This window comes from Ostrinia nubilalis, chromosome 24 (genome assembly GCF_963855985.1).
Source record: "Ostrinia nubilalis chromosome 24, ilOstNubi1.1, whole genome shotgun sequence".
NCBI classification, from domain to species: Eukaryota; Metazoa; Arthropoda; class Insecta; order Lepidoptera; family Crambidae; genus Ostrinia; species Ostrinia nubilalis.
In genome coordinates, this window is record NC_087111.1 from 8,659,203 (window position 1) to 8,686,361 (window position 27,159).

General features: G+C 38.1%; 2 protein-coding genes across 2 annotated transcripts in view; one reads left to right on the top strand and one right to left on the bottom strand.

The window, feature by feature from the left end:
* LOC135083781 (ABC transporter G family member 20) overlaps nt 1–10,786 on the top strand; it is a 98,288-nt gene extending 87,502 nt beyond the window's left edge. Inside the window, exons 14-16 of the mRNA XM_063978531.1 lie at nt 7,522–7,689; nt 8,598–8,705; nt 9,052–10,786. Coding sequence (XP_063834601.1) covers nt 7,522–7,689; nt 8,598–8,705; nt 9,052–9,245 — 470 coding nt within the window. The 3' untranslated portion in view covers nt 9,246–10,786. The remainder of the gene's footprint in view (nt 1–7,521; nt 7,690–8,597; nt 8,706–9,051) is intronic.
* On the bottom strand, nt 10,782–25,354 carry LOC135083774 (lysyl oxidase homolog 2). Its single transcript, XM_063978520.1, has 10 exons — nt 24,909–25,354; nt 23,133–23,273; nt 22,533–22,783; nt 22,113–22,200; nt 21,689–21,832; nt 15,451–15,602; nt 14,754–14,890; nt 14,170–14,327; nt 13,579–13,673; nt 10,782–11,029 (listed from the first exon to the last, which is right to left on the bottom strand). The coding sequence occupies exons 1-10, from the start codon at nt 25,081–25,083 to the stop codon at nt 10,907–10,909; spliced, it is 1,464 nt and encodes a 487-aa protein (XP_063834590.1). The 5' UTR covers nt 25,084–25,354; the 3' UTR covers nt 10,782–10,906.
* Between the last annotated feature and the right edge of the window lie 1,805 nt (nt 25,355–27,159).

Here is a 27,159-nt window from a genome sequence, read left to right on the forward strand (position 1 = left end):
AGCGGACGATTGTTAAACCTTGTATTATTTTACTATGGGGTAAATGTTCCACATTGTGTCAAAGTACTGTTGTACTGTGACTTTGGATTCGGCAGATATTGAACAACACGTGAGGTGGACGACTATTATCGCGAGGCTAAGGGCCTGGCTTCCACCAAGACAAGGTGCAGAGTGGAGAAGTTTTTTGAATAATAAATAAAATAATAATAAATATCCTTGGACATTTTACACTGCGCTTCTAGTCCCAAACTAAGCAAAGCTTGTACTATGGGTACTAGACAACGGAATTAAACATACTTAAATACTTTTTTTTGTAAATACATACTTATTATACATAGAAAACACCCAGTCCAATACAAACAAATATGTTCATGCACACAAATGTTTGTACTGTGCGGGAATCGAAGCCGCTACCTCCGGTATAGTAGTCCGTTTCGAACCACTAGGTACACCAAACGGCCGACAACCAATTCATGATCCATCCAACTAAGATTCCATTTCCACTCTGCTCCGCTTCGGTGGAAATGGATGGAGCGAAGAAAAGCGGAGTAGTGTCGGGTGCACTTGTTTTTTCTATAGAATTTGACAGCGGCGACGGCGCGTGGCGGTGCGGAGATGTGCGGAGCAGTGCGGTGTTTCATAGCAATAATAATAATAATAAATAATAATAAAAATCTTTATTTTTCTCCACAATCTAACTGACATAAAAGTATTACAATAAAAATAGTACATCATGTATATAATAGATTGTGAGAGACTGGTGTCTGAGCTAGGCGAGGAGCCTGTGTTACAGAGACCAGTACTCTCATCTCTCGGAGGATCCGTTTGTACATGCAATGTTAGAAACACGCAAAAAAGTCTACAAAATTGGAGATAAAAACTTACGAATTACAAAATATAGCACTCTAAGAAATGTTTGAGATCGCGCTTGTGTGAGTGTGTGTGTGTGTGTATGTGTGTGTGGTGTGTGTGTGTGTGTGTGTTTTATGTGTTGTGTAGTATTAGTGAATTTTTCTTGTCTATCTAAGTGGGAGAATAATATTTTCTGTTTCTATATAATTTAATGATTGCAAATATTTTGTTAGTTTTGATTTCAGTTCAAATTTTGTTAAAGAGTATATATCCAAGTTACGATGAATCTTATTATACAGAAATGGACCCAAGAAACCGAAAAAACGTTGTGAGAAAACAGTCTTGAAGGAGGATGAGCGAATTATTAAATGATTACGTCGTGATGTCTGGACGCAGGGATCGTATCCAGAGATTTGATGTTGTTTTAACACAGTTATGAGGATAAAAAGCTGGCGTACTGTGAGTACTTCACAGTATTGGTACAGGTCATAAGTTGGAAATTGCAAAGGTTTGAAAGTGCAGACCTTGAGGACTGCCCTTTGGGCTCTCTCCAACTTAATCAAAGCAGATTTACAGGCACCTCCCCAAGAAGTTAAACAATATAGTAGGAGCGATTGACAGAGAGCCAGATAAACGGTCCTGACCAGGCTAGGGTCTGCAACGTGGCGTAGATTTCGAAAAACATACATCAGTTTGCGTAGCCTACCAGCGGTCTGGCTAATGTGGGCCTGAAATGTAAGTCTGTTGTCTACAATCACTCCTAGGTATTTAATAGATTCGGAAGAACTAAGGGTAGGACAATTGCATGGAAATGTGGCTGGATCAGAGTGAGAGTGTGCAACTATACGAAAGTTATCAATAACATTTGGGGAAATATTTTTAATTGAGAAGGAAAGATATTGGGTTTTCTTAACATTTAAAGTGAGAAGATTAGCTCGGAGCCAATGAGAAACCATATCGAACCCAAGTTGAGCGCACTGGAAGGTTTCATCCCAGGTGTCAGCAGTGAAAACAAGGGCTGTGTCATCAGCAAACGAGATAACCCTGCAGTTCGGGATGTTAAGAGAGCAGAGGTCATTTATATATACAAGGAAGAGCGTAGGGCCAAGAATGCTTCCCTGAGGAACCCCATACTCCATAGGAAGGTGAGAACTACTATTTCCGTCGATTGTGACAGTCTGACTGCGATGTGAGAAGTAACTCTGGAACAAGGCAAGTGGGACACCTCGAACACCAACCACTTCCAGTTTTTTCAGCAGGATGGGGATCGAAACCGTGTCGAAGGCCTTGGCTAGGTCCAGAAAGATTGAGACACATTTACTGCCCTTGTCCAGACTCCTGGAGACATGATCAGTGAGTTCATGCACCGCATCAGCCGTAGACCTCTTTGATCTAAAGCCAAATTGTCCTTGGGACAAGAGGTTCTTTTGTTCGAGGTACTTGATCAATTGGTTGTTTATGAGTCTTTCCAGAATCTTGGACAGGGCAGGCAGTACAGATATGGGACGGTAATTACTGGTAAGGTTTCGCTCACCAGATTTATAAATAGGGTGGACAAGGGCCTTTTTGAAGGCATCAGGGAAACAGCCTGTCGATAGGGCAAGATTACAAATATGGGTTATATATGGAACTAAGTGGTTCTTGCAACTTTTTAGTAACATAGAAGAGATATTGTCCCATCCAATGGCACAGTCTCCTTTGAGGGATGAAATAAGGGAGTCTACTTCAGTTGTCGTAGTGTTCAGTAGAACAAAGGACTGTTGCGTAGAGTGGATATGTGAGACTGATTTTATAAGGGGCCCGTTCGATGATGCCGATTGCGATAGTATCTCCTCGGCGAGTGACTTACCAACACCAGCAAAAAAAGTGTTTACATGATTAACAGCTTCTATTGAGGTGGGCCTACAAGAAAGTAAGTCGCTGGAGCTTGAACGTGGTTTGTTAAGGTTGGTCGCATATCGAATGGCACTCCATAGCTTCTTGCTATTAGTTCCAGCCTTCTTAATTAGTTCACTGTCATATGCAATTTTTACCTTTCTAAGTAGCGAGTTACAAAAATTCCGGTATCTCTGATAGGTTTTCTTTAATATGTCGTTATTTGGATCTTTTTTCAGTTTTTTATGCATTCCGTCCCTGTTTCGAATACACCTTAGTAACCCAGGAGTTATCCACGGCTTGAGAATTCTACGTCGTCGAGGCAAGACATGGGACTGTGTGTGCATATCAATGGCGAGTTGGAGTTTTTGGATAAAAATATTCGTCGCAAGGTTAGGGTCAGTCATTTCCAGGATAAAAGAGAAATCTGTGTTGGTAACCGTTTCTTGAAGCTGGGAATAATTGATTTTTTTACGGGACACAGGCGGGGCTGCAATAGACTTTTTTATGTCAATAGCAAGAAGAACTGCTTCATGATCTGTGACCGAGGACTGGATTATAATGGAGTGAACCGTCAGTTTAGTTTTAATAATAGTGTGGTCGAGACAGGCAAGATTACGGGTAGGCAAGGTGTGAGCTGGCAGTAAGCCATGATAGGCGAGCATATTTAAATAGTTTTCTGTGTCTTGATCAGGGTGTAATGACGAGATATTGATGTTTAGGTCCCCCATGATAATAATATTTTTGAATTTTTTAAGACCGGTTAAGGTCAAGTCTAAGGAGTTTATAAAATTTTGGGCACTGCGAAAAGCACATGGACGGTATATAGCGAGAAGAGCTGTTTCATCTTTTATTTCTATGAGCACACAGCTCGCATCTACCACGTTTGGTTCAGATAAAGAAACCCTAGAGATGGAGCTATTATAGAAAATAACAACACCATCGTTTTGGTTCGAAGGATTGGATGAGGAATATGAAGAGAAACTGTCAAGAGTTGGAATAGCTGGATCACCCTGAAGCCAACATTCTGTAAGGATAATAAAATCCATTTCCGTGTCTAAGGCAGTCAACAAAGTGGTAAAGCTATTTATGTTGGCTGATATACTACGAATATTTTGGGTCAGTATTTTTAGAGCCTTGTCCGAGGAGTTTTTGTTGAGGACTGAGCGAACGTCAGAGGGATCACACCTTGTCGCGTGGCCAATTGATACCTTATCAATTTTTTTGATCAAGTCGCTATCACAATTGAATTTTATAAATAAAAATTACAGGTGCAGCATTAGGGAGCTCTTTGAGTCTGTTTGTGACAAGAAAGTGATATTATAATAAACGAGTGTATGGTTGTGTGCATTTGACATTAAGAAGGAATTTTTTATTGGTTTAGATAGCTGAAATGAATAATATTTATACCGGATATGATTCGAGAATGTAGTTATGAGTGAGTAGTGAGGTAAGTATTGGGTTGTGTTAAGTGTTTTCTTTAGGTATAGTGTTTTAATTAAATTAAAAGAGTAAAGTGCTATTATAGGTAACGAGTGATAAACTAAATAAGTAGATAACAATAGTAATAAATTTAAAAATGTTAGTTTCAGTTTTTTGACTTTAAAGTTGTTAGTTGGGTATCGCTATTCAAGACTATTAGTCTACCATTATCTTCTTGTCGAAGGAGAACCCTTCCGTTTGCTGTCCAGCAATGTTTATAGTTCTCGGCTTTGGCAAATTCTCGCGCCAGATAAAAAAGCCTACGAGTACGCGCAGTAAGGTTCTCCGACATGTAGATTACTTGGCGCGGGTAATTAGGCCCCAACAATGAAGAACTCAGTTTGCCATGGGGGTTCGATTTGTTGAAGTCCTTGTAAGCCCGAAGAATACAGTTCTTTAATATCACTGAGTTCAGGGTGACTATAACAGTTTTCGATTCCTGTTTGGAAGGCAGAATACGAATGTCATAGACATCACGGGGGGCAACTTCCGTTCCCAGCTCCTTAAAAATCAGGTCGCACGTTCGAATCAGCTCTTCTTGAGGTAGATTTTGTTTTATAGGGAGGTTACGTATTTCCAATGAGCTGGCACGGGAAAGTCTGTTGTTCTCTTCCGTGGCCTCTTCAGCACTGGACAAGCGTAGGTCAAAAGCCTTTATCCGCTCCTGTTGATTATTGATTTGTTCACAAATATCATCATATTTTTCAGATAGGAAGTTAATAGACTTTTCTATCTCTGCATTCGATGCCAGCAATTCTGCATTCTGCTTCTTGATGTCGTTCATAGACTCCAGTATACCTGTTAGCTTGCTGTCGGTGTCCTGCTTCCACGATGTGAGTTTATTAATGAAGACATCAAGCTTAGACTCGTCAGAGGAGCCACAGTCACATCGGCGTCTTTTACTGGATCGTAAGGTGACGCAGGCATCGGGACTTCTATCGTCAGTCCCTTGGTTGAGGTCGGGAGCCGAGCCGTATGTTATGTTTGATTTGTCAGTTGGTGAGCGCAACATTTTGGCTGAGTTGAAGCGGCTGTTATAGCGTGAAGGAAGCTCGAAATAATAGTCACACGCTGCTAGTGTCCGTAGCAAATCAACGTAGCACGTAGAACGCACCGCGCGTATAGACGAACCTCGTAGCAAAGGCGCGCTCGTAGAAAAATCCGTAGGCGCTCGTAGCAGTTGACTTGTGGTTGAAAAATTCGGCGCGGCCGCTCGTTGTTCTCGTGGCTCGGTTGGGGCAGGCGCTGCGCAAATCCAAGCGGACCCGAGTTCGAATCCGGCGCAGAAACAAAACTTTTTCGATCACTCACGCTGATGCCTTCGCGACGCAAGGGGGCTTCGGAGGTCAGTGGAGCGCCTCAGCACGCAGGGCAAAGCCCGGGGGCGAAGTCCCACGGCACGGCGACACTCGCGCGGGACAGCACGACACACGTCCGATCGGAATCACAGCCGAGAGGCGAGAGGACTGATAGCTAGAGGACTAATAGACTGATAGCTGACAGCTACGTCCAGCTCACACATCTTCTCTCTTCTACCGCTCCGCTCTTCTTCGCTCCGCTTTGGTAGAAATAGCCTGCCAACTTCGCCGCACATCTATCGTCTCCTTCCTTCAGAGTAGAGCAACAACCACTAGCTGCCAAACGAAACCGAATAGTTGCAAAAAACGGTTCTATTGACGGCGACGGGCATCACGCATCTCTTTTTATCACACAGTGTTGCTGCTAGTGACATCTCGCTCGCTCAGTTCTTTGTTGCTCTATTCCGCTAAGTATATTATTAACTTTATGGTGGAATCCGGGCCTTAAATCCTAACATCACACGACTTTGACAACACGTGTCTTACATTAAGCAGAGGAAAATTCGTGGTATAATCTCGCAAACTCCCTAATAAACATTGTTCATTGACAGAAAATCTTAGGTGTACGAACTTTACCAGGAAAGTATTGCTTCATGCTTGGTTTCAAAACCTCTAGCACGAAAAACTTTCGTCTACGAATCGTTTGCGTATTCGAATCGCTATCGAAAGTATGGGAGTTAAACAGCGCCCCCACGACTGTAAGGAGAACTAAAAAACCGGTCAAGTGCGAGTAGGACTTGCGCACCGAGGGTTCCGTACAAACCTGTAGGTATATAACTTTGATTTTGTTACAGCTTAAAGGTACTATAGACCTGAGTATTTGATATGAATTTCAATTTAATATCTCTACGTGTTCATGTGGAAAAGAGTAGTAACTTTTTTTTAAATTTCTTTAAAAAAATCTATTTACTAGATCTCGTTTAAGCCAATTTTCGTTGGTAGTTTTCATGGTAATGTACCTACCTATTACATTACCATCCTGTATGTATGTATGTTGGGATGTACCTACATCATAAAAGTAGCATGTAACTCATTTTAGAGATTGTCACGTTGTCAATGAATTTAAAGGTTTTGAATTTACGAAATTTCACCGTAAAGTAGTCAAGGTTGAATTCCAAACGATTAGATGACGAATGTTTTTCGTGCTAGAGGTACAGTTACCGAGAGAGTTCAGTTAACTTCAGGGACATTCCCCCGAAATCTCGGAGTAGGGGATATCGCATTATTGTTTTATTGTATGCAAAGGAGGGCCAAAAGTTTTGCCTTTACGGCTTTGGAAGAAGGAATTCCAGTGAATTCTTTCGGAGGGAAAATAAGACAGGAATTCAGTATGTCAAATGTTTTCGAACTGAGTTCACTTTGCTCATTGACTGCTGTCTCAAAGGGTTATTTACATATTATAAATTCAAAGGGGATCAATAGATAAATTTAAAGCCATTCCCTATTACTTTCAAATCACTGATTTTATCAACAAATATCTACTGGCGCCTTTATACTTCAAACTTCGCTGGTTATGTTTACCTGACTGCGCCTGAAAGATAACTATTTTAAGGATGATGTAGTACCTATACAGACTGTAGTTAACTTAAGGGATCAAGGAGTGCCACAAAACACAATCCCCCGTTTTAATTACTCAGCCACTGCAAATTACCATTTTTATTATGATTGTCACTTATGTAGGTACTTAAAGTACCTGTATGAGGGCAGCGTTGGATCGGTCGTTATTGAAATCTTTGGGTGACTAATGCCCGTTTTTATCATCAATCCCCAAATTTTAAGCGACACCTAACTATGGTAACACATTAACAGCAATTTTGTTTTCAAACGGGTCACTTTACTTAAAAATTAGAGATTGATGGTGATGCATTAGTCTTCGTCCAGCAGTGGACGTCTTTTGGCCGAAACGAAACGAATGAAGGTAGATACAGTAAAAATGTATTCGTTTGTTCACCAGGAACCGAGATTCTGTTCTCCCAACTGGTGGTGCAGATTGTGGTGATGTTGATCCAAACCGTCATCGTGCTTCTGATGGGCTTCGTCGGTTTCCAGCTCAGCCAGAACGGGCCTATCGGATGGGTTGGCATCCTCACAATGCTGACTGGATTCTGTGGGATGACTTTCGGTAAGTCGATGGACCATTCTCCCCGTGGGTATCTTAAAAGGCCCAGCTCAGTCACAATGGGCCTATCGGATGGATGGGCATCCTCACTATGCTGACTGGTTTCTGTGGGATGACTTTCGGTAAGTTGATGGACCAAAACTCTGGATATCGTAAAATGTGGGCAGACCTCCAACTAGGTGGACGATCTGGTGAAGGTCGCGGGAAGTACCTGGATGCCGTCAGCGCAGGACCGGTTGTTATGGAAATCCTTGGAAAAAGCCCTTGTCCAGCAGTCGACGTCATTTGGCTGAAACGAACGAACTCTGGATACTGTAATAGGTCTAGTTCAGCCAGAACGGGCCTATCGGATGGGTGGGCATCCTCACTATGCTGACTGGATTCTGTGGGATGACTTTCGGTAAGTTGATGGACCACCACTCTAGATATCGTAAAAGTACGTAACTAGTGCGGGCAGACCCCCACTAGGTGGATAGACGATCTGGTGAAGGTCGCAGGAAGTACCTGGATGCGGTCAGCGCAGGACCGGTTGTTTTGGGAATCCTTGGAAATCCTTTGTATAAACAAAGAAAGCCTATATATCATTTCTATTTGCCCCTAATTAGTAGGTACTATTAGAGGCCGGTAGATCTATTCTCATAAATAAAACACTGGATACTCATCTTTCACATTATATTGCCTTATTTTAGATACAATTCATCACTTAGCACAAAAGCGCGCGGAGTCGTCTCCGCGCGTCCCTCTATTCTGACGTTTGATCCTAGTGTGACATTGACGTATTGTCAATGTCACTATGACAGCAACTCATTGGCCACAACTATATCGTTATTTTAACGTTTTAGATTTTTCATAATTAACAGTACCCATAAAGAGTTGAATTTCAATGTATTCTGATGATATTGTTTTTCCAGGTTTCGTAGTAGCCACGCTTTGTGACACTGATAGAGCTGCCACGTACTTGGCGCTTGGATCTTTCTTGCCTATGGTGATGCTGAGTGGCTGCATTTGGCCTATTGAGGGTAAGTTACTTTCCAAAATCGCTAAAATTATCCATGATATTCGGTTATATCTACTTCTAAGCTAATATTATAAAGAGGAAAGATTAGATTGTGTGTTTGAATTGAATAGGCTCCGAAACTACTGGATCGATTTGAAAAATACTTTTACCATTAGAATCCTACATTACTTAGTGATAGAATATAAAACTACCGAACATGACTCTTCACTATCCAAGAGATTCAATAAATAATTTTGTTCTCTGATGTCTTTCACTATGGCAGAGTCACTTTCAAAATTCCATATAATCGTGGAATCCTTTAATTCTTACTAAAGACTACAAAAACACTTACCTTTAATTTTTTTCAGGCATGCACAAAATTCTTCGATTCGTAAGCTACATCCTTCCTCTGACAACATCAACAGAGTCCTTCAGATCTATGGTCCAAAGGGGCTGGGGTATTGAAACACCGCAAGTCTACCTAGGGTTTATAGTCACCATCATTTGGATCCTGCTGCATTTGACCACGAGTATATTGCTATTGAAGTTCAAGAAAGGATAAGGTAATATGGTACATTTATTTTGTACACAGTACAATTTATTGCATTGGGAATAATTGATACCTACATAAATGAAAATATTGTTTATTTCAGTCTATAACAAATAAATATTCCTCCTAAGACCCCGCGTACAAAATTTTGCACAAAATGAAATACCTCTGTCAGTCACAGCTTTATAATAATATTTTGGTCATAATTGACCACTGTGCAATTTTTTGTACATATTTTTTGATATTTTAAGACTACATATTAATACAAATAATGTTCTTAAAAGGCTTTGTAAGAAACATAACATAAAGAAAAAAAATAAAATCAACTAACAATGTTAATAGAAATAAATATTGTCTTGCCAATTAAAATATGTAAATGAATTTCAACTGAATGTAAATTGTATCGTGTACAAGGAACAATTAATTTAAGTAAATATCAGTCGTTACATGAGTGTTGTCTTTCAATTTTTTGTGTTATTTTTTTTTAGTTTTCCAAAGATGTATATTGCAAGCCTTAATGGTATGGTTTCTTCTAAATTACTCAATAATAAGTTAGGTACATTTACTTCAAGATCGTCTAAATATGAATATTGCATAATTTACCCAAACAGTACATTTTGGGTACTAAATAAATCAAATAAGCCTAATATTTCTCCTAGATTAGACCAGTTAAATACAAACAATTGAAAGCAAACCTCATCTATGAATATGTAAATTATTCAAGTGCCTTCCCGTCCTTTGTTACGAGGTATTAGAGTATTTAGTATTAGTCTAGTTCTGGTTTTATGTATTTAGTTCACCTATTTATAACATAGGCTACTTGGTTAAGGTTCTTTTCAATACAAATACGAAGAAAAATTGACGTTCAATGCAAATATAGTCGGCCGTTTGGTGTAGTGGTTCAGAACGGACTACTATGCCGAGAGGTCCCGTGTTCGATTCCCGGCCGGGCAGAAATTGAAATGATGAATTTTAATTTCTGTGACGGGTCTGGGTGTAAATATGTATAGTATGTATGTATTTAATAAAAAAAAAGTATATAAGTAGTATATCCGTTAAGCTAGCACCCATAACACAAGCATTGAGTTGCTTGTTTTTTTTTTGTATTTTGAACGTCGTTTTTAACTCATTGTAGTTATTAAAATTTGATCAATCACAATATTTAGTACCTTTCGTAATATTTGACTAATGTAACATTATTTTACAATTGTTACATCATTAATGTGCCAATCAACCGCACTTTTCTTATAATTTTCAATGAATTTGTGGCTATGACTTTTATTGTATTTTCTTTTAATCTTTCAAAAATAATGAAAAATAAGTACAAATTATGAATATAATGTTATATTCTTTAATTTTTTTATTTTTGTATCGGGTTTTTTACTTTCCTAATTTTATGAAAGTAACATCATAAATCATACTATCTATTTAAAATATGTACGTTTATTTATTTCTTAACAAATAGACTTGAATTTTGCTCATGTTTTAGTTTTAATATTGAAAATAACATTGTGATAGTACGATTAAGGTTCTAATAAAAGAACGTAGTCAAACATATTGTTTTATTTTACAAACTCTCAACGTTTTATTATACAAAATATCTTTAAAAAAAAATTAAACAAAAAAGATTTTTTTATTTAAAAAAATGTTTTTTTACTTACTAAACTCCCATTTCACGGTCGTCCTAGCGTACAAGAATAAACCGAGGCATACGAGTCTGTCAGACGTAGTTTGCAGGTCGCCGCGTTGTTATGGTATTGTTGTTCTGCTACCCTGGCATGGGGGTTTACTGCCACCTTGACAAAAAAAAAACAAAGTATATCAGTTAGTAAACAGCTGAATGATTTTTTGACAAGACCACACACAATACTTGACGTCAAGGACATTAATGATAGATTGCCCGGAGTCCTGCAAGCAGGACTTAAAGTACTTCCGGTAGGACGCAAAATTAAAAGATCACAGTTTCGTAAGTATACATTGTACAAAGTTCAAATTTACACGAAAAAATAGAGTGTTTCTTTCTCTTTCACCCAATAGTGCCCAAGATCGAAAAACGCGACTAACCGTTAGCCAGAGCCCGATGGCGCACGAGTATACACGGGGGCAGCGCGTTCGCGCTCGCGCGACACATTTTGACGCGCCGGGCCTGGAGTCGGCAACATTTTGGCGATAATATTATAATGAATGTGTAGTATTCCAGCCTAATCAAACATTTATAATTTATTTCTTGTTTTTGTTTTTAATTTGTAGTGTATTTGTAAGTGATAGGTGTAATTTCTAATACAAAGTGACATACCAAAGTAATTAATTTAAAGTTCCTTATTATAGTTCCTATTAGTTAAGTTAAAAGAAGATAAACAAGTTTATAATATATTAAGAAAAGTAAAAGACTGATTAAACGAAATGATTCTACGACATGACTTTTTATTTAATAAACACTAACCAAGTGTTTACTACTTCTGGTGAGTATGAGTTCAAATTTGAAGGTCACCGTACTGCTGGAAGGACCAGCAAGCAAAACCGTACAAATTGCGTACTGCGGGCAGGACTTGCGACAATCTTCTGGCAGGACGTTTAGAACAAAAAACCAGTCCTTCCAGAAGAGCTTCCAGCAGGACAAAGCACCGGGCAATCTATCATTAAGGTAACAGCGGAAAGTATAAATCTATTTTTATGAAGATACAATCAAAAACTCTCTTTTTAAAAATATATTTTTGATTTTGAAAGTTACTTTCACTTATAAAAGTAGGTAATGGGTAGATACAAGTAGGCAATAAAATTTTGCTTTTCCACGGAAATTATTTTAATGAGTCACATTAAAATTTCAAGGGTGGATTCGACCAAACGAGAAAAATCTTAATCTAAGAATAAATCGTCAGTTTTGACATAATAATATTTCCCATACTGAAACTATCAATGTGCCAGTTATACCAGGAGTTGTTCTCGGATGAAAGTTTGGTCGAATCGGGCTTTAATTAAGTCATATTAGTATACATATTATGTATAGTACAGTGGATTAGAGCCCCCAAATACCACAACAGTCTTGTTTTTGTTTACATCAGATAGTTATTGGAAACGTACCTTCTAATTATTCTCACAAAGTTACTGTTAATCGGGACACGAACTATGTCAAGGCGAGCGATTTGGGGCGGAATGAAAACATGGGACCGTAACTTTGGATTTAGCCTTTAATCGGACAAGTAAGTTTAAATGTTTGATGTGTTTTAGACCTTAACACAATGAAATAAAGTTCAGATGAATGTGGTTCTTTATAATTGTCTGCTTGAGGGTTAAAGGATGAAGCGTTTGGATCCTGGCTGAATTAATGCTTATTATGAATGAAAAGTTCGGAAAGTGTAGGTATTTTGTTTGTCAATTCACAAAGTAAAGAGAAAGGGGAGAAAAGAGGAAAGCTAAAAAGAAAGGTCACTTTCAATGTTATTGTTTTAATTTATAACCACAAGGTAGGTCAAAATTATTACGATTCGAAGTACCTATCTTCAATTTGCAGTTAACGTTTTGTTTGTACCTTTATGTAAACAGTAATGTAATAGCATTAGCAATGGTACCTATAGTTGAATATAGGGTGGGGCTTTAAAAACGCTTATGTTAATAATATTAACTTAAGTTATAGAATAACTTAATGGCGCGCATGTTACTAAAACAGAGATAACTACTATCCTATGTATTTAACTGGGTCTAAAGATTAGTATGTTAGTAAGTAAAGTCGACAGCACATCAACCTATACATTTTTGTCGTTAAATAGCCTGTATTACAACGAGATAAGGCGCCACTGTGTTTAGGTTGATGTGCTTTCGTACATTATTATATAGATGGATATACAACATAGAAACAGCTGTGTTTTGTTGATACCTAAATTTTTCCGAACACAATTCATCTATCCAAGCCTAACATGACAGAATTTCTTAAGTAATGTTAAAAACATATTTTTGTCAACGGCAGAATTGTCTCTTCAACAAAGCCTTTTAGATAAATTGACAGGATTACTCCGTATTATTCTTCCAAAACATACTTACTTGTAAATGACGGAGATATTGAAAGTGAAAGGAAGGTAAAAACATTTACAATAACGACTTGATAAAAGCTAGTAGTAACTTTAAACTTTTAATAAATAAAGCCAACCCATGCTAAGGTGTACCGACGACCTCATAAAGGTAACAGGAAGGTGCTGGTCGCTGGATGCATATCAACTGATTATCTTGGAAATTATTGGGGGAGGCCTATGTTAAGCAATGGACGTCCTATGTCACATGAAATGATGATGATGATGATGATGATGAACCCTTGCCTTTATAAAACTTGTGGCTTATTTAAGGCACTTACCTTAAAAGTGTAGTCGCCAGGCACCACGTCTGTCACATCCACCCACTGGCAGTCGATGGTGTACTGGTACACGTCTGAGCAGTTCACTGATACACCTGAAACAAACAAAAAAACAGTATTAAACCTGGAGATATTCATAATAAGTACATTTATTTTCCAAAGTATAAAAAAGCACATTCTTATTGTTGAATGCCATTAAAAATCTTAATGAAAAAAATAATAAAAGCATAGGACCGGCCTTTGTGGAAATTCGTGGGGAAATCTTGGTCCAGTAGTGGAAAGCATTTGGTTAAAACGAACGAAATAAAATATTAATGGCGCGCGAACGTAGTCTAATCATCATCATTTCAGCCATAGGACGTCCACTGCTAAACAAGTCAACATAGGCCTCCTCCAATGATTTCCTGACTGGTTGGTAGCGGCCTGCATCCAGCGCCTTCCTGCTATCTTTATGATGTCGCCGGTCCACCTTGTGGGTGGACGTTCCACGCTGCGTTTTCCTTCATAAAAATACCATACATTTTGCAAGGGGACTACGATATTAATTTGTGATCTTGAGGTTCTTTTATGTTCTTGAATCAAAGAGCTCACCTTGGTCCCCATAGTTCTTGCAGGAGTACTTCTTCTCGACCCCAGGCATGCAGGTGTTGTCCTCCAAGCAGAAGGACGCCTTGTGACCCTCCGCCACTCGGTGGCCGGTGCTATTAAGCACATCGAATGTCGCGAACACTTCCATGCTGTGGTAGTGCCTGGCAAGTAAAAATTTGATGGTAAAAAGGAGATGGTACTATTCAGAACTGAGTTGACAATCGTTTAAGGGCGGATGTATTTGCGCTCACTAGTTGTTGAGTGATAGGCAGACTATAGGTGCATCATTCTGCTGAGTGCAAATGTTCCCCTACAGTGGTCACCAGTGTCAAGTAGTGGCAATTGTAGTGGTACGACCGACAGTACCCTAAAGCAGCGGCCAAGGCCAGTCCAATTTTTTTATTATTTTGGACCATAAGACAAGGGTGAAAGGTTAAATGTAAGGTGGTAACGATATTTCTATTGCCTTGGGGAGGCCTGCGTAAAGGCGTGCCTTTGATTATAAAGTGCATCACCTCCGTGCTTCATAAATTACAGTTGGACTTGGAAATACGCGATTTATATTACCAGGTATTCCTTATACATACATGTGACAAAGATGCCACTGCCACAGATGCTTGGGCAGGTACGGCCTGAAGTCGTCGTTCCCAATGTTCAGAGATGAAGCCGTGAAGCGCAGGAGTCGGCGCGTCTCGAATTGCCAGTCTGGATTCCTCTCCTTGATCTATCAACACAAAGTCAAACGATTCGGTAACGTCAAGTGACAAAAATAGGAGTGGCACGAGAAGGTGTTTTTGTAACGTCAAATGTTAATTTTTTTTTATGTGACTGGAGGCAAACTAGCAGACGGATGACCTGATGGTAAGTGATTACTGTCGCCCATAGACACCTTCAGACCCAGGGGCGTTACAGGTGCGTTGCCGGCCTATAAGGTGAAGATACGCTCTCCTCTTGAAAGCTTGTGGTCGTATCCGTCCGGAAACACCGCAGACGACAAAACGTTTAAAAAAAATGTCAGTGAGACTTCAGATATAATATACTCTGTCACATTATAGTCAATGCCACCCCTCCCGTTCCGCTCTCATACCTCAGGCACTGACTTGATGAAGCGCGATATCTAGTGGTTTACACAATTAAAACAAAGTTAATATTATTGTCGCCTTTATGAGTCATGATTAACGATAGGACATAAAGTGCTTAATTAGTTATTTTAATTGAAATATTATGTAGCCAGTGTCAAAAATAAGGTGTAAGTTTTACACATTTTATATTTAAAGACCTTACCTCATAAGCAGATTTGCTCAAGCAGTTCTCTTCCATCGCGCATTGGAGCTGGTACATCGACACGTCCTGCAGATGGGACGTTCTTTCTATAGCTGTTGTGTCCAGGGCCAGGTCGGCTAGCACGTGTGTGCATACCACTGCTGCCACGTAACCTGGTGGTAAGTGGATGAAACGACATTTTATAGTCATTAAGGCTGGGTTGCACCATCTAACTTTGACTTTAACAAACGTCAAAAAACTGTCAAACTCCATACAAAAAACACCGGTTATTGTTCATAATCATAATCATAATTTTTGTTGTTATAATCCTACTAATATCCTACTATAATATTATAAATGCGAAAGTTTGTACATGGATGTCTGGATGTCTGGATGTTTGTTACTCTTTCACGCAAAAACTACTGAACGGATTTTGATGAAACTTTACAGTATTATTGTTTATAACTCCGAATAACATATAGGCTATAATTTATGACGATCTGCGACAAACTTAATTTCACGCCGGTGAAACCGCGGGCAAAGCCAGTAATAATATAAGCCTTTATTACTGGATAACAAGATATTTTACAACATTAATTAATTACGGTTATCGTTATAGTTACGGTCAAAGTTAGGTGGTGCAACTCAGCCTAAGTACCTAACGTCATATAGGGAGAATCTCCAAGGACTTGGTAAGAGAGTGACGAAACAGTCACGGCGACGAAAGTCACCTGTGCGCGAGCCCTATAGCTTTGTTTTTAAAAAAATCGACATTATGTTCTATCTTTAGCCGTTGTGTCTTTGTATCAAGACAAGATCTAAAGTTGTTTGCCTAAATAATAAATGAACCTATTCATAAAATACTAAAACTTAATTTGTTAAAAAAACATTCAAAACAGAGCCAAACAGAGAACTAATTTTCAAAGACTTAAAAAAGACATTGCTTTTCATTGACCTCATTGCAACTAATTCTTTTTATAGGTTTATCTAAATCCACTATTGGTTCTAGACGAAGATTTATACATTTCTTATTCCAATTATATTCTTGAAAGGTAGAGTGCAGACTTTGTCGGTCGATTGTTTGGTCGGCTGCCAATTTGTATGAGGAATCGGCCTAGATCGGCCTATACCAAATAGTGTAGTGATGTGCGCACATGTTCATACAAACTATCGATCGACAGCCTGTAGTCTGCGAGGAGTTAAGCTAAGCCTAGGTTACACCATCTTACTTTAACTATAGTAACAAAAGTCAGTTAAACCTCATACAGAAACGATGATTTTGTGTATGGCCCGGTTTCCAACAAGGCAGAGCAGAGCGGAGAAGTTTTGAATAACCTATCAGATTTCATCATTTCGACTTAACTCTTTTCCACTAAGCAAAACCATTATTTATTCTGTGGCACAACTTCGCTCCACGCTGCGACGCCGACGACGAAAAATTAGCGGCCGCCCGCGATTTTGTACGCGTGGATCCCGTTTTACCCCTTAGGGGTGGAGTTTCGTAAAATCCTTTCTTAGCGGATGCCTAAGTCATAACATCTACCTGCATGCCAAATTTCAGCCGGATCCATCCAGTGGTTTGGACTATGCCAGTCAGTCAGTTAGTCACCTTTGAGTTATTTTATTTAGAAGAATTAGTCGGCCAAACACTTCTCCGCTCTGCTCCGCTCCGCTTTGATGGAAACCGGGCCTTACATTACTTAAACTCAGTCTAAGTGCTGCTTAGCTAGTTACTTAAGTACAGCTTCTATCATCCGTTGCAGGTTCTGTCTCTGTTCCTGAGGAGCTTTGTGTTATTATGATAATGGAACATTCAGAGCAAACAACGTTCGCGGCAGCTAAATGTAGCCGTGGCGCCATCTACTTTGAATTTGTAGTGAGAAGATGCTATTTGTAGGTGTTTGGCCAATCCATTACTGATATTATTAATGCAGAAATAAACCTTGTTAGGTATTAAGCTTTTCTTTTAAAAAATATGTTTATAGAGGGAGTAAAATCTATCTGTCACTATTAGCTTTTTAGGTGTTTTTCATAAAAATATGGAGAGCTTTTGGATAGAGGAAGGTTGAACTTTGGTGAGAGGCACAAAGTAACTTTTGTTGCAAAAATCAAACTTGAATAAAGAAAAGTTTGTAAGACGCCACTATTTTTTAATATGGGAAATAATGAATTATGGTTAAACTTTTGTAAATAAGACTTAGGCTGAGTTGCACCACATATATTTGACCGTAACTAACGATAACCAGCGTTTTTTGTATGTAGTTTGACAGTTTTTTGACGTTTGTGAATGTTAAAGTTAGATGGTGCAACCCAGCCTTAAAGCGTTTTCTGTTACAGGCCGAAATTCAAGGAAAACCGCGGAGAGATGGTAGTAAAAAGATAATTTTAGATAATAATAGGTACAGTTTATCATTCGAAATTCCGTAAGTTAAAATAAATTTTATATTAAATTCTCGTGTTATGAGGAAAACTAGCAAACAACCATTAGGCGTAAGCGTATTTAGGCCTATTGACAAATAGGTACAGACAGCACACGAGACATTTCTTATTGCAAAATCGCTTTTGTTACAACTGTATAAGATTCAGCGTTTAGCTAGATCTATTACTTCTATACTAATATTATAAATGCGAAAGTAACTCTGTCTGTCTGTCTGTCAGTCTGTCTCTCTTTCACGTCTAAACCACTGAACCGATTTTGATGAAATTTGGCAGGAACTCAGATCATAGAAGGGAATAGATGTGAAACGGGGGCGTGGCGCGTGTCTCCGCGATATGCCCAGAAACGAACATCGGCCGCGTAGCTAGGTTAGTCGCGATTCAGTCGTACTAAGGAAATGTTCTCCGATATTTTGGATAATGCGTCGTTACGTGCAATAAAACAAGTGAAACGAAGAACTACAGGAACAATGGAGTCATTTACTACATGTAAGTATTGCAAATCCATTGGTATTTTGCTTATAAATGACAAACACTAAACATTTTTACGAACAAATTCAGTGCCGTAACAGTTACTGCGATATCGAAATCAGTGGTGATAAAAATTCTAACACACTTGTACATTGACGATTTAGTTAGCAACCACTTTATGTCATGCTCAACTACTGCGCAATGTATTTAATTTCTTCCGATATCCACTGTCGTGTGAAAATACACAGTACGGCCGCATGTGCCGGTCGTAACATAGTGCCGTGCTCGTGTTCTAATGCGGTTTCCTATTATCGATAAATAGAAGTAAATTATAATTTAAATTTTCTATTTTGTAATTTTAAATAAAAAAATGATGTGTCACTTGCGATTATAAGATTTTACAAAAAAAAAACAGTAGAAGTAATTAGTAACTGTCAACTATGTAATTACTATAAGAGCTAGTTGAAAGCCTAATATAGGCATTATTTTTGATAAACATTACACAGATCGCCATAATTAAAAAGTAAATGCGTGATAGCAGTTAATAATAACGTATAATAATAAAAAGGTTTTCATACATAAGCATTTTGCAAAATCACTTTCGAGCCTTGCCCCTAGCGATTTAAAGTATCGATATCTTGTCGACTCCATTTTATCTTTGTTCTCTCACTAGCGTTTTCTTAGTGTGCGTCACGTCACGCGGCCATTGATTGGCCATAAGGCATGCCTTCTGGCCAATCACAGCACTTTTAAGCCGGTTGCACATGTTGTCGTAGACTCTCAGTCGCTTTGTTAACCGACTTCAAAAAAGGAGGAGGTTATATGTTCGACTGTATGTATGTTTTTTTTTTCTATGTATGTTCACCGATTACTCCGTCAATTGTGGACCGATTTTCAAAATTCTTTTTTTGTTCGATAGGGTACACTTCTGAGGTGGTCCCATTGTCACCAAGTCAGGATCTGATGATGGGATCCTAGGGAAATCGACTGCAACCCTCAAATTTTATAGGCACGTATATCGTTTTTCAAACATTTTCTTAAGTTATTCAAGTATTTGCTCATGGAAATCATCATCTCAAATTCATGAGCTGATGATAGAAAGTAAAACTCCTTAATGCTTAGGAGTTGGAGGATAATTATTTTAATTTTATAGATAAGTATAGTTTCTAAAGTTATTCAAGTGTTTGCATCAGATAGCCATCATCTCATCACGATGAACTGGTCATGGTAGGTACAACTCCTTAACGCTTAGGAGTTGGAGGATAATTCTTTAAATATTATAGGTACAAATAGCCTAACAGTTGTATTCTTTCATGTTTTTAAGGTGGGCTGACGGTTTAAGGTCTTTTTAGGTTGCCGATATGGTAACCTGTATTTTGTAGGGAATATTATTTTACACTTGACATTAAGAATATACTGCCTACCTTCAGTGGTAACACCAAGGTAATAATTAGTTAACTAAAAAGCAAGAAATAAGTTAATTTTTATAAAAAAAAAACCGACTCCAAAAAACATACACTAAAAAGTAGAAAAATAATCACTAATTACTTATTTATTAGGACGAATTAATATTTATGTATACCATGATTGATACTTTTGGAGTCGGTGCAGGCAAACTTTACACGTTTCATAATCTTGGCACCGACTCCAAAAGTATCAGTCATGGTATACATAAATATTAATTCGTCCTAATAAATAAGTAATTATTTTTACACAGTTGAATGTGTGTGTGGGAGCTGTGGTGGGGGAAATGTGGGGACACTGGTTCTCGTTGTATTTACGCGCGACTTCATATCTATTCTCTTTCTATGATCTGAGGGCAGGAACATAGTTTGAGTCCCGGGAAAGGACATAGGATAGTTTTCATCCCGGTTTTTGAAACAGGGACGCGCGCGGTAAAGTTTTTCTGTGACAGACAAAATTCCACGCGGGCGAAGCCGCGGGCGGAAAGCTAGTAAATAATATGTCTTACAAGACAACAATTTACTATTAAATACAGGGTACTTATTTGTAATTGAATGTTGGCGAGCTTTAGTAGGTACCTACATGTTTGTTTTGGAGATGCTATCTCTTGAACAACATTATGTACATACCTACAACAACAACTCACAAGAAATTAAATAGATGTAATTTTCCCTAAATTAAAACAAGAAATTCAAGACTTATTCACTTACAAAGGTATTAAGATAGCTGTAAAGTTTTAAGACTCTGTCTGGACTCTAATCTGTTAAGAGGTTAACTAAGATTTGCTCAGATACTTAGTTAGATAATTGTTTAGATTTCCAGTCTGAAATGTCATTGTGTGTGTGCGTTGTTGGAAGATAACGTATTATACAGGAATTGTATTGATGGATTGAAGTCTATAGAGTTGATGGAATGCTTTAAACGAAACCAACATACTGGAGTAGCTACGTTGCAAACAAACTTAATTCATCTATACTTTGTTACAATGTAACATTTTAATTATCAAGCTGTATATAAAGCCAATCGAAGTTTGTTGACAGTTGAACAAAATTAGTATTCTCGTGATTGGTATTTATTTTGTAGTCGAATTCTACATTTTCAACCGTGGTGTAACCATGAGAGAAAACCTCACATCTCATTTACACATTAATATGCATTTCAGTCAATATTACAGTTCTGGATCTTCCTCCTGAAAAATTACTTTTTTTACGCTTAAGAGGTTTTCAGTCTAAGGCGTAGCTATGGATTTGGTAAACATTTCCGACGCTGACTAGATTGGTTAAGAAGGTTTGTGATATCATGTTTTCATCCTATTTCATCATTCCCTCCATGCCGTTTATGATAGTGGTAATGCTGATCCCATCTTTTTCGTAGTAATAATAAATCTGTGGAGAGGTCAATTCTGTACATGAAATATATTTTCAAAATAACTATCAGGGGGTGATTAGTGATCGATACTGATGCCAAAATGCAATCAGTAAAATGTTTGTCTGTCTGTCTGTATGTTCCTTATAGAAACAAAAACTACTCGACGGATTTTAACGAAACTTGGTACAATTATTCTTCATACTCCTGGGCAGACTATAGTATACTTAGGAGTATGGTAGTAAAATCTAAACCGCTTAAGTTAGACGCTTAAAACTTGGCATGCAGGTACCTTAGTAAACTTAAAGCTTAGTTACAACAGGATATTGTAAAATTCCCACGGGAACGGAAGTTAGCGGGAAAAAACATTTGTATGAAAAAATCTAAACCGCGTAAGATAGATGAAGGGGGTAAAACGGGATCCACGCGTACGAAGTCGCGGGCGGCCGATAGTTGCTAATAATTTCCTAAGTTTCCTCGTATTATGCCATCATTATTTAATTATCAATTAACAGACTCTTACCAACTTCGCCAGGGCACACCACGTCTCCATACTCCCTATGACTGCACATGAAGAGATTGCTTTCGTTTCCTTCACACTTCACTCCACTGAGGACTATCCTGGAGTCTCCGTAGAAGTCAGTCTGGAGGGCCTGCTGGGCATACCCTGGAGTATAATAGAATACTGTAGGAATGTACACACTGAATGCATGTAAAAGTAAGGATTTGAATGAAGTGGAATGGAATGAAGTAGAATGGAATGGAATGAAGAAGAATTTGTTATTGAAAACCTTGTGGAACATTGTGGAAAACCTTGGGGGAGGACTTTGGCCAGCAGTGGACGTCATTTGGCTGAAACGAACGAACTAACGAAGAAAAATAGAATGGAATAAAGTAGAATGGAATATAATGAAGTAGAATGGAATGGAATGAAATGGAATACTTGCCTAGGGCTAAATGACGACAAACGGCGGAGGCTTCGTAGACAGTCCAGCCGTCAGGGCAAATGCTGCCCCAGGATCCGTTGTGGTATATCTGGAAGTGTAAAAACATTTTTTTAAGTAAGTAAGATATGTTTTGGATAATAACGGTGGCATAGTGGGCGGGCGCTAATTAGGCCATTATAGAAGCTGGTGAAGACAGGTCAAAATAGCAACATGACAAGTCAAAGAGAGGTTAAAATGGCGCGTATTACTCGTAGGAGAGACCTAGCTATGTCCAGCAACTCATTGCTATTGGCTGATGATGAAAATTATGGGCTCACGTTTTAATGACATCGTTGTATTGGTGTCTTAAACGATATTGGCGATAGAAGTAACGTTCGAAATGTGTAATAAAAATATTCTCCAAAAGAATAATGTACTCACTTCCACTCTCCCCTCGTTGTTACTCCGACCACCGCTAAGTCGCAAACTGGCAGATTTCAGATCCAAGGCTTCCAGAATCTTCTTATCGCTACTCTTTGGAGATTCCGTAGACAGTTCACTATCTTTGTCAAAGCATATCACTCCAGCTGCTTCACTGGGCTCACAATCTGATGATCCCCAACCGGAGAATATGCAGTGGGATAGTGATTTCTCTTCGCCTTCACAGACTACGTCATCCATCCAGAATCTTCCTGTAAAACATAAAATTTTTATAAAACGATAGCGCATCCAGTCCAGAGTCTGATGACAAACAATGAAAACTTTATAGTAAAAGCGAGATTGCCTTTAATTTTTTGAAACTCGTGATATCTAAAACTTTGCCGTTACCCGTTTGGTTGCGAAAGCTTCTTTACTTCCTGCAAATTACAAATACATTTACGGGACAAAAAACGAACTTCAAGTTACCCCAATCCATCTGGGCAGCATGGGGAGTGCTTGCCAAATCCTCTATTTGTCTCTGGTAAATTAGAGAGGATCGTTAGAAACTAAATGTCATGATGAAGATCTGAAACAAATTGCGCAGTAGAAAATCAAACATACTGGTAGCTTCCCCATACTGCGCTCCATACGTGGCCACACCAGTTCTGTTGAAGATCCTGCACACGACCGTGGCAGCCGCATCGTCCCAGGAATCATCGCAGACGGCCCCCCAGCGTCCCGCGTGGTAAATGTACACGTTCCCTATAAAGGAGTTATGAGATTGTATTTTCTTATAAATAAGTATCCTGTAGTACATAATAAGTACGTGTAGGTAGGTACACTGCACCATCTAGTCCCAGTCTAGGTACCTACTCTGGGTACCAGACAACGGATAGGTACTTATAACCATGTTTGTATATTTTAATACCTACGTTTAGGTACTTAAATCCATTACATACCATCATGTTAAACATAGGAAACACGCAAAAGGTCTATGCAATTAATGATAAACAATATTACAATAAATACCCGATTTAATTGATAAGCAGACCTATTTTAGTACATTTTAACGACCTACAAAAATTATTATTCGAAACTCAAGTTCTGTATAAATGTTTGCTTTTTCTGGAGCGTGCATTGCTTTCAAGCAGCTGGTAAATATTTTTATATTTTTAATTTCCATACGCTGTCATAAGAGTTAATTTAATATTGCCCACTAGTTTAAAAAAGCTGTATCATCATAATGATATAAATGATATTATGTAGTCGTGACCTACTTTGTTTTCCTTCTTCTTTATTATATTGACCTTGACATACTGCAGTAAGATTTTGCCATAAAAAATTAGTGCATAGGATCATTATTACAAAAAGCAAGAATCTGAATGTTTTATGTCTTAATTTAGTTCCCTTATGTTGAAACTTTTATCCCATCAAAAACAATACTTGTCAAAAAAACCAAGTCTCGCAACTCAGTTGTTCTACGGTAAAAAGTTGTGAGATCCATGTAATACCAAGTCCAGGCCAGGAAATCTTTAACGTTTTACATAAATATATTGACATGGCCATCGCACTAAATAATTTAATTTACACGTGTTTTCATGCGATGGCCAAGTCAATATATTTATGTAAAACGTTAAAGATTTCCTGGCCTGGACTTGGTATTACATGGATCTCACAACTTTTTACCGTAGAACAACTGAGTTGCGAGACTTGGTTTTTTTGACAAGTATTGTTTTTGATGGGATCTCATTTCTTTTTGTATTTTGTAGACAGCAGTTATGTATCTAGAAAACTGGACCGAAATTGAAAAATTTTACTCGACTTGGCGGTTGCACTACCGTGCCCCCAAATATTTTAGTTTTTCCTTGATTCATACACCAAACACTACTTATATTCCAAATTTGAAGCTTCTAGGTCTGCTAGAAGTGCCTTAGAGTTTTGATGATCGGTGAGTCAGTGAGTCAGTGAGTCAGTGAGTGACAAAATTAAGTAACTTTGACCCGTTATAATTCTTAAACTACTGGTTCAAATTGAATGAAATTTTAAATATACCGTGTCTTTACAATGCCTGCATAGCTAATGAAAATTCAGCCTTCTAGTTTTATCCACAACGAAGTTACAGGCAGTCGAAAATGGCCTGAATTGCTTCGAGAAAAGGATGGTACGGCCGTGCCGCTTTTTTGCTCGACTTGGTGGGGGCACTGCCGTGCCCCCAGATCTCATGACAAAATATACCTTCAGACTATTTTCTAAACAGAACTATTAGTAGTTAAATTAATAATAACTAATATTGTATATCAATCGAGGAAAAAAATGTTTTCAAGTAAAAATTGTGAGTGTTCAATAAATACGTGGCTAAATAAAGCATCAAACTTACGAAGAAGTATAAAACCTTACCTTCGAATTCGTTAGGGCCGCTCAACCTTATTTTCCCTTCCAAATACTTTCGTTTGTTCAACAAGTTTTGAACAAAAACAGCCCTTAGTGTCCTCTCACTCTCATCTAAGTCTTTACTTAATACACCGACAGTCTTCACTATCAAGAACAAAAGCGCTAATGAATTCCACAACATTTTGTTAGTCTGGGTACAGTTTTTGAATCAGCGTGACATTGTAATTACAGGCCCAAAATACGTCCTTGCGAGACTCCCGCTATAATTTCACTTGGCCTTAATTTGTGCTTTGTAATTAGGAAAATTCACTTCTCAGTATTACAGGCACTAACTATTGTTATTATTTGTTCAAGTACACAAGATGTAAAGCTATGTGATTTGCTATATCAACACAATCAAAAGCCTTAGCCGTAACCGAACTTGGAGTCACTTTGAAGCTTCTTAGCCAACTGTGATTGCGGTCTGTGATTGGTACAATTAGTTTGTATGATTCTAGTCAATGTCAAGAGGAGCATTAATGAGTAACCCACATGGTTTCAATGAAGATTCATAGTATTTAAGGGAGCAGATATCGATCGTGGCTTCTTGGAAATGACTTTGAACGTCAACTATGTCTTGGATTATTTCTAATTCTTTTGAAATGTAAAGGGGGTTTTTCAATTAAATTAATGTTTATTTTTTACGAAATTTTAGAAAAGTATTTAAACAGAGTTTGTTTTTATTTTTATGTTCAGTTTTCAAACTTATTTAAAACTAAGTGCCACGTCATAATTTACCGGTAATAAATCGTATCTAGCTCTACATTTTAAATAGACTTCGAGCGTTCTGTTGGTATTTTGATAGACTTAGGCTGAGTTGCACCACCTAGCTTTGACCGTAACTATGACGATAACCGGTGTTTTTTGTATGGAGTTTGACAGATTTTTGACGTTTGTTAAAGTTAAAGTAAGATGGTGTAACCCAGACTTACACAATTATAACCACGCCAAAAGCTTGTGCATAATTTATATCTACAGAAGCTAAGACTAGTTACTAGTTATATTATTTGCTAACAGCTTTAACGTTACGAATCTCTTAAGAAGTTTTTAAGCGAAAACTGTCCTAAGTTTAACGCAATCTTATTCAGTTTTGACTTAGTTTTGATCAAAATGATACGAAAGAAAAACTCCAAACTTTTGTAACAGCAAAGTGAAAAAGTTAACAAAAACAATCTCCGCCCAATTAAAATCAAGCGTCTACAATCTGTAAACGTAAAAACTCTAAAAATCCTGACCATAAATGAAATGAGTTTTGAAGTAACTGAAAAGTTGGGAATAACTTTGTAACAATTTCTCAGTCTGCTTCTCCTTAATTGCTATTATGAACACGGAACATTTTGCAGTGGAATAACGTTTCATTTGACCTAAATTATAGCAGAATGTGTCTTGGGATTGAATTGTTTGTTCCCTTGTGCTCTATTTTGGTCTTTCTATCAACGTGTTTGGAGGTAAATTGGCGTGGTGTGATGCGACAACGACGACTAAAGACAATTGACAGTTGTGAAATGAGCTAGAAAATTGGGGTGATGACGTCATGCGTGTCTGGACGGAATAGGAGAGCAACAAAACAATTGTTATGACATTGTTTGCGTTGATTTTTCCACAAACAAAGCAGATCTTGATTTATTGGAATAGAAAAGGAAAATCGAAGGACGTGATAAATAGTTCGTTCGCCAATAAATTGATTGGAAATGATAAATTTATCTTATAGCTTTTTATTTCTCTGGCTTCTAAATAGGTTGGGTTTTGATTTGATATTTGGAACGTTTGTGGTTGTTATTTTAAGCTTTTATTTTTCTTATTGAAGTTATGAAAAATAGACGACGAGAAGTTAAGTAAACATTTATTCGAACTGCTCAGCTGTGTGTTTATTTATTTTTAATAATACTTAAAAATATAATTTCACAGAGTCACATTCACAGCGACATCAACCTTCCCACGAAATTACCTACTATTGATTTTATGCTTTAATAATATCTCCGTTAACTTTATGCTTGTGTTATAAATGGGTTTACTACATAACGAAGTGGTGGATGGGATCGAACTATCGATCCTCAAATTTTCAAATTGGAACTCAGACGCCAACATCGTTGGACCAATGTCGCAAGGTTTTAATTAACTATTGTCACTTTTGGCGGCCACGGGCTGGAAGACGTAGCGTAGGCAGGCCTCCTACTAGGTGGACCGACGATCTGGTGAAGGTCGCGGGAAGAGCCTG

Coding starts and splice junctions, on each gene's coding strand:
- LOC135083774 (XM_063978520.1), bottom strand. CDS start 25,083: ATGTTGTGGAATTCATTAGCGCTTTTGTTCTTGATAGTGAAGACTGTC. Junction 22,784..23,132: donor GCAGTATGGGGAAGCTACCA/GTATGTTTGATT, acceptor TATGTTTTACAG/GAAGATTCTGGATGGATGAC. Junction 14,891..15,450: donor TGAGCAAATCTGCTTATGAG/GTAAGGTCTTTA, acceptor TTGTGTTGATAG/ATCAAGGAGAGGAATCCAGA.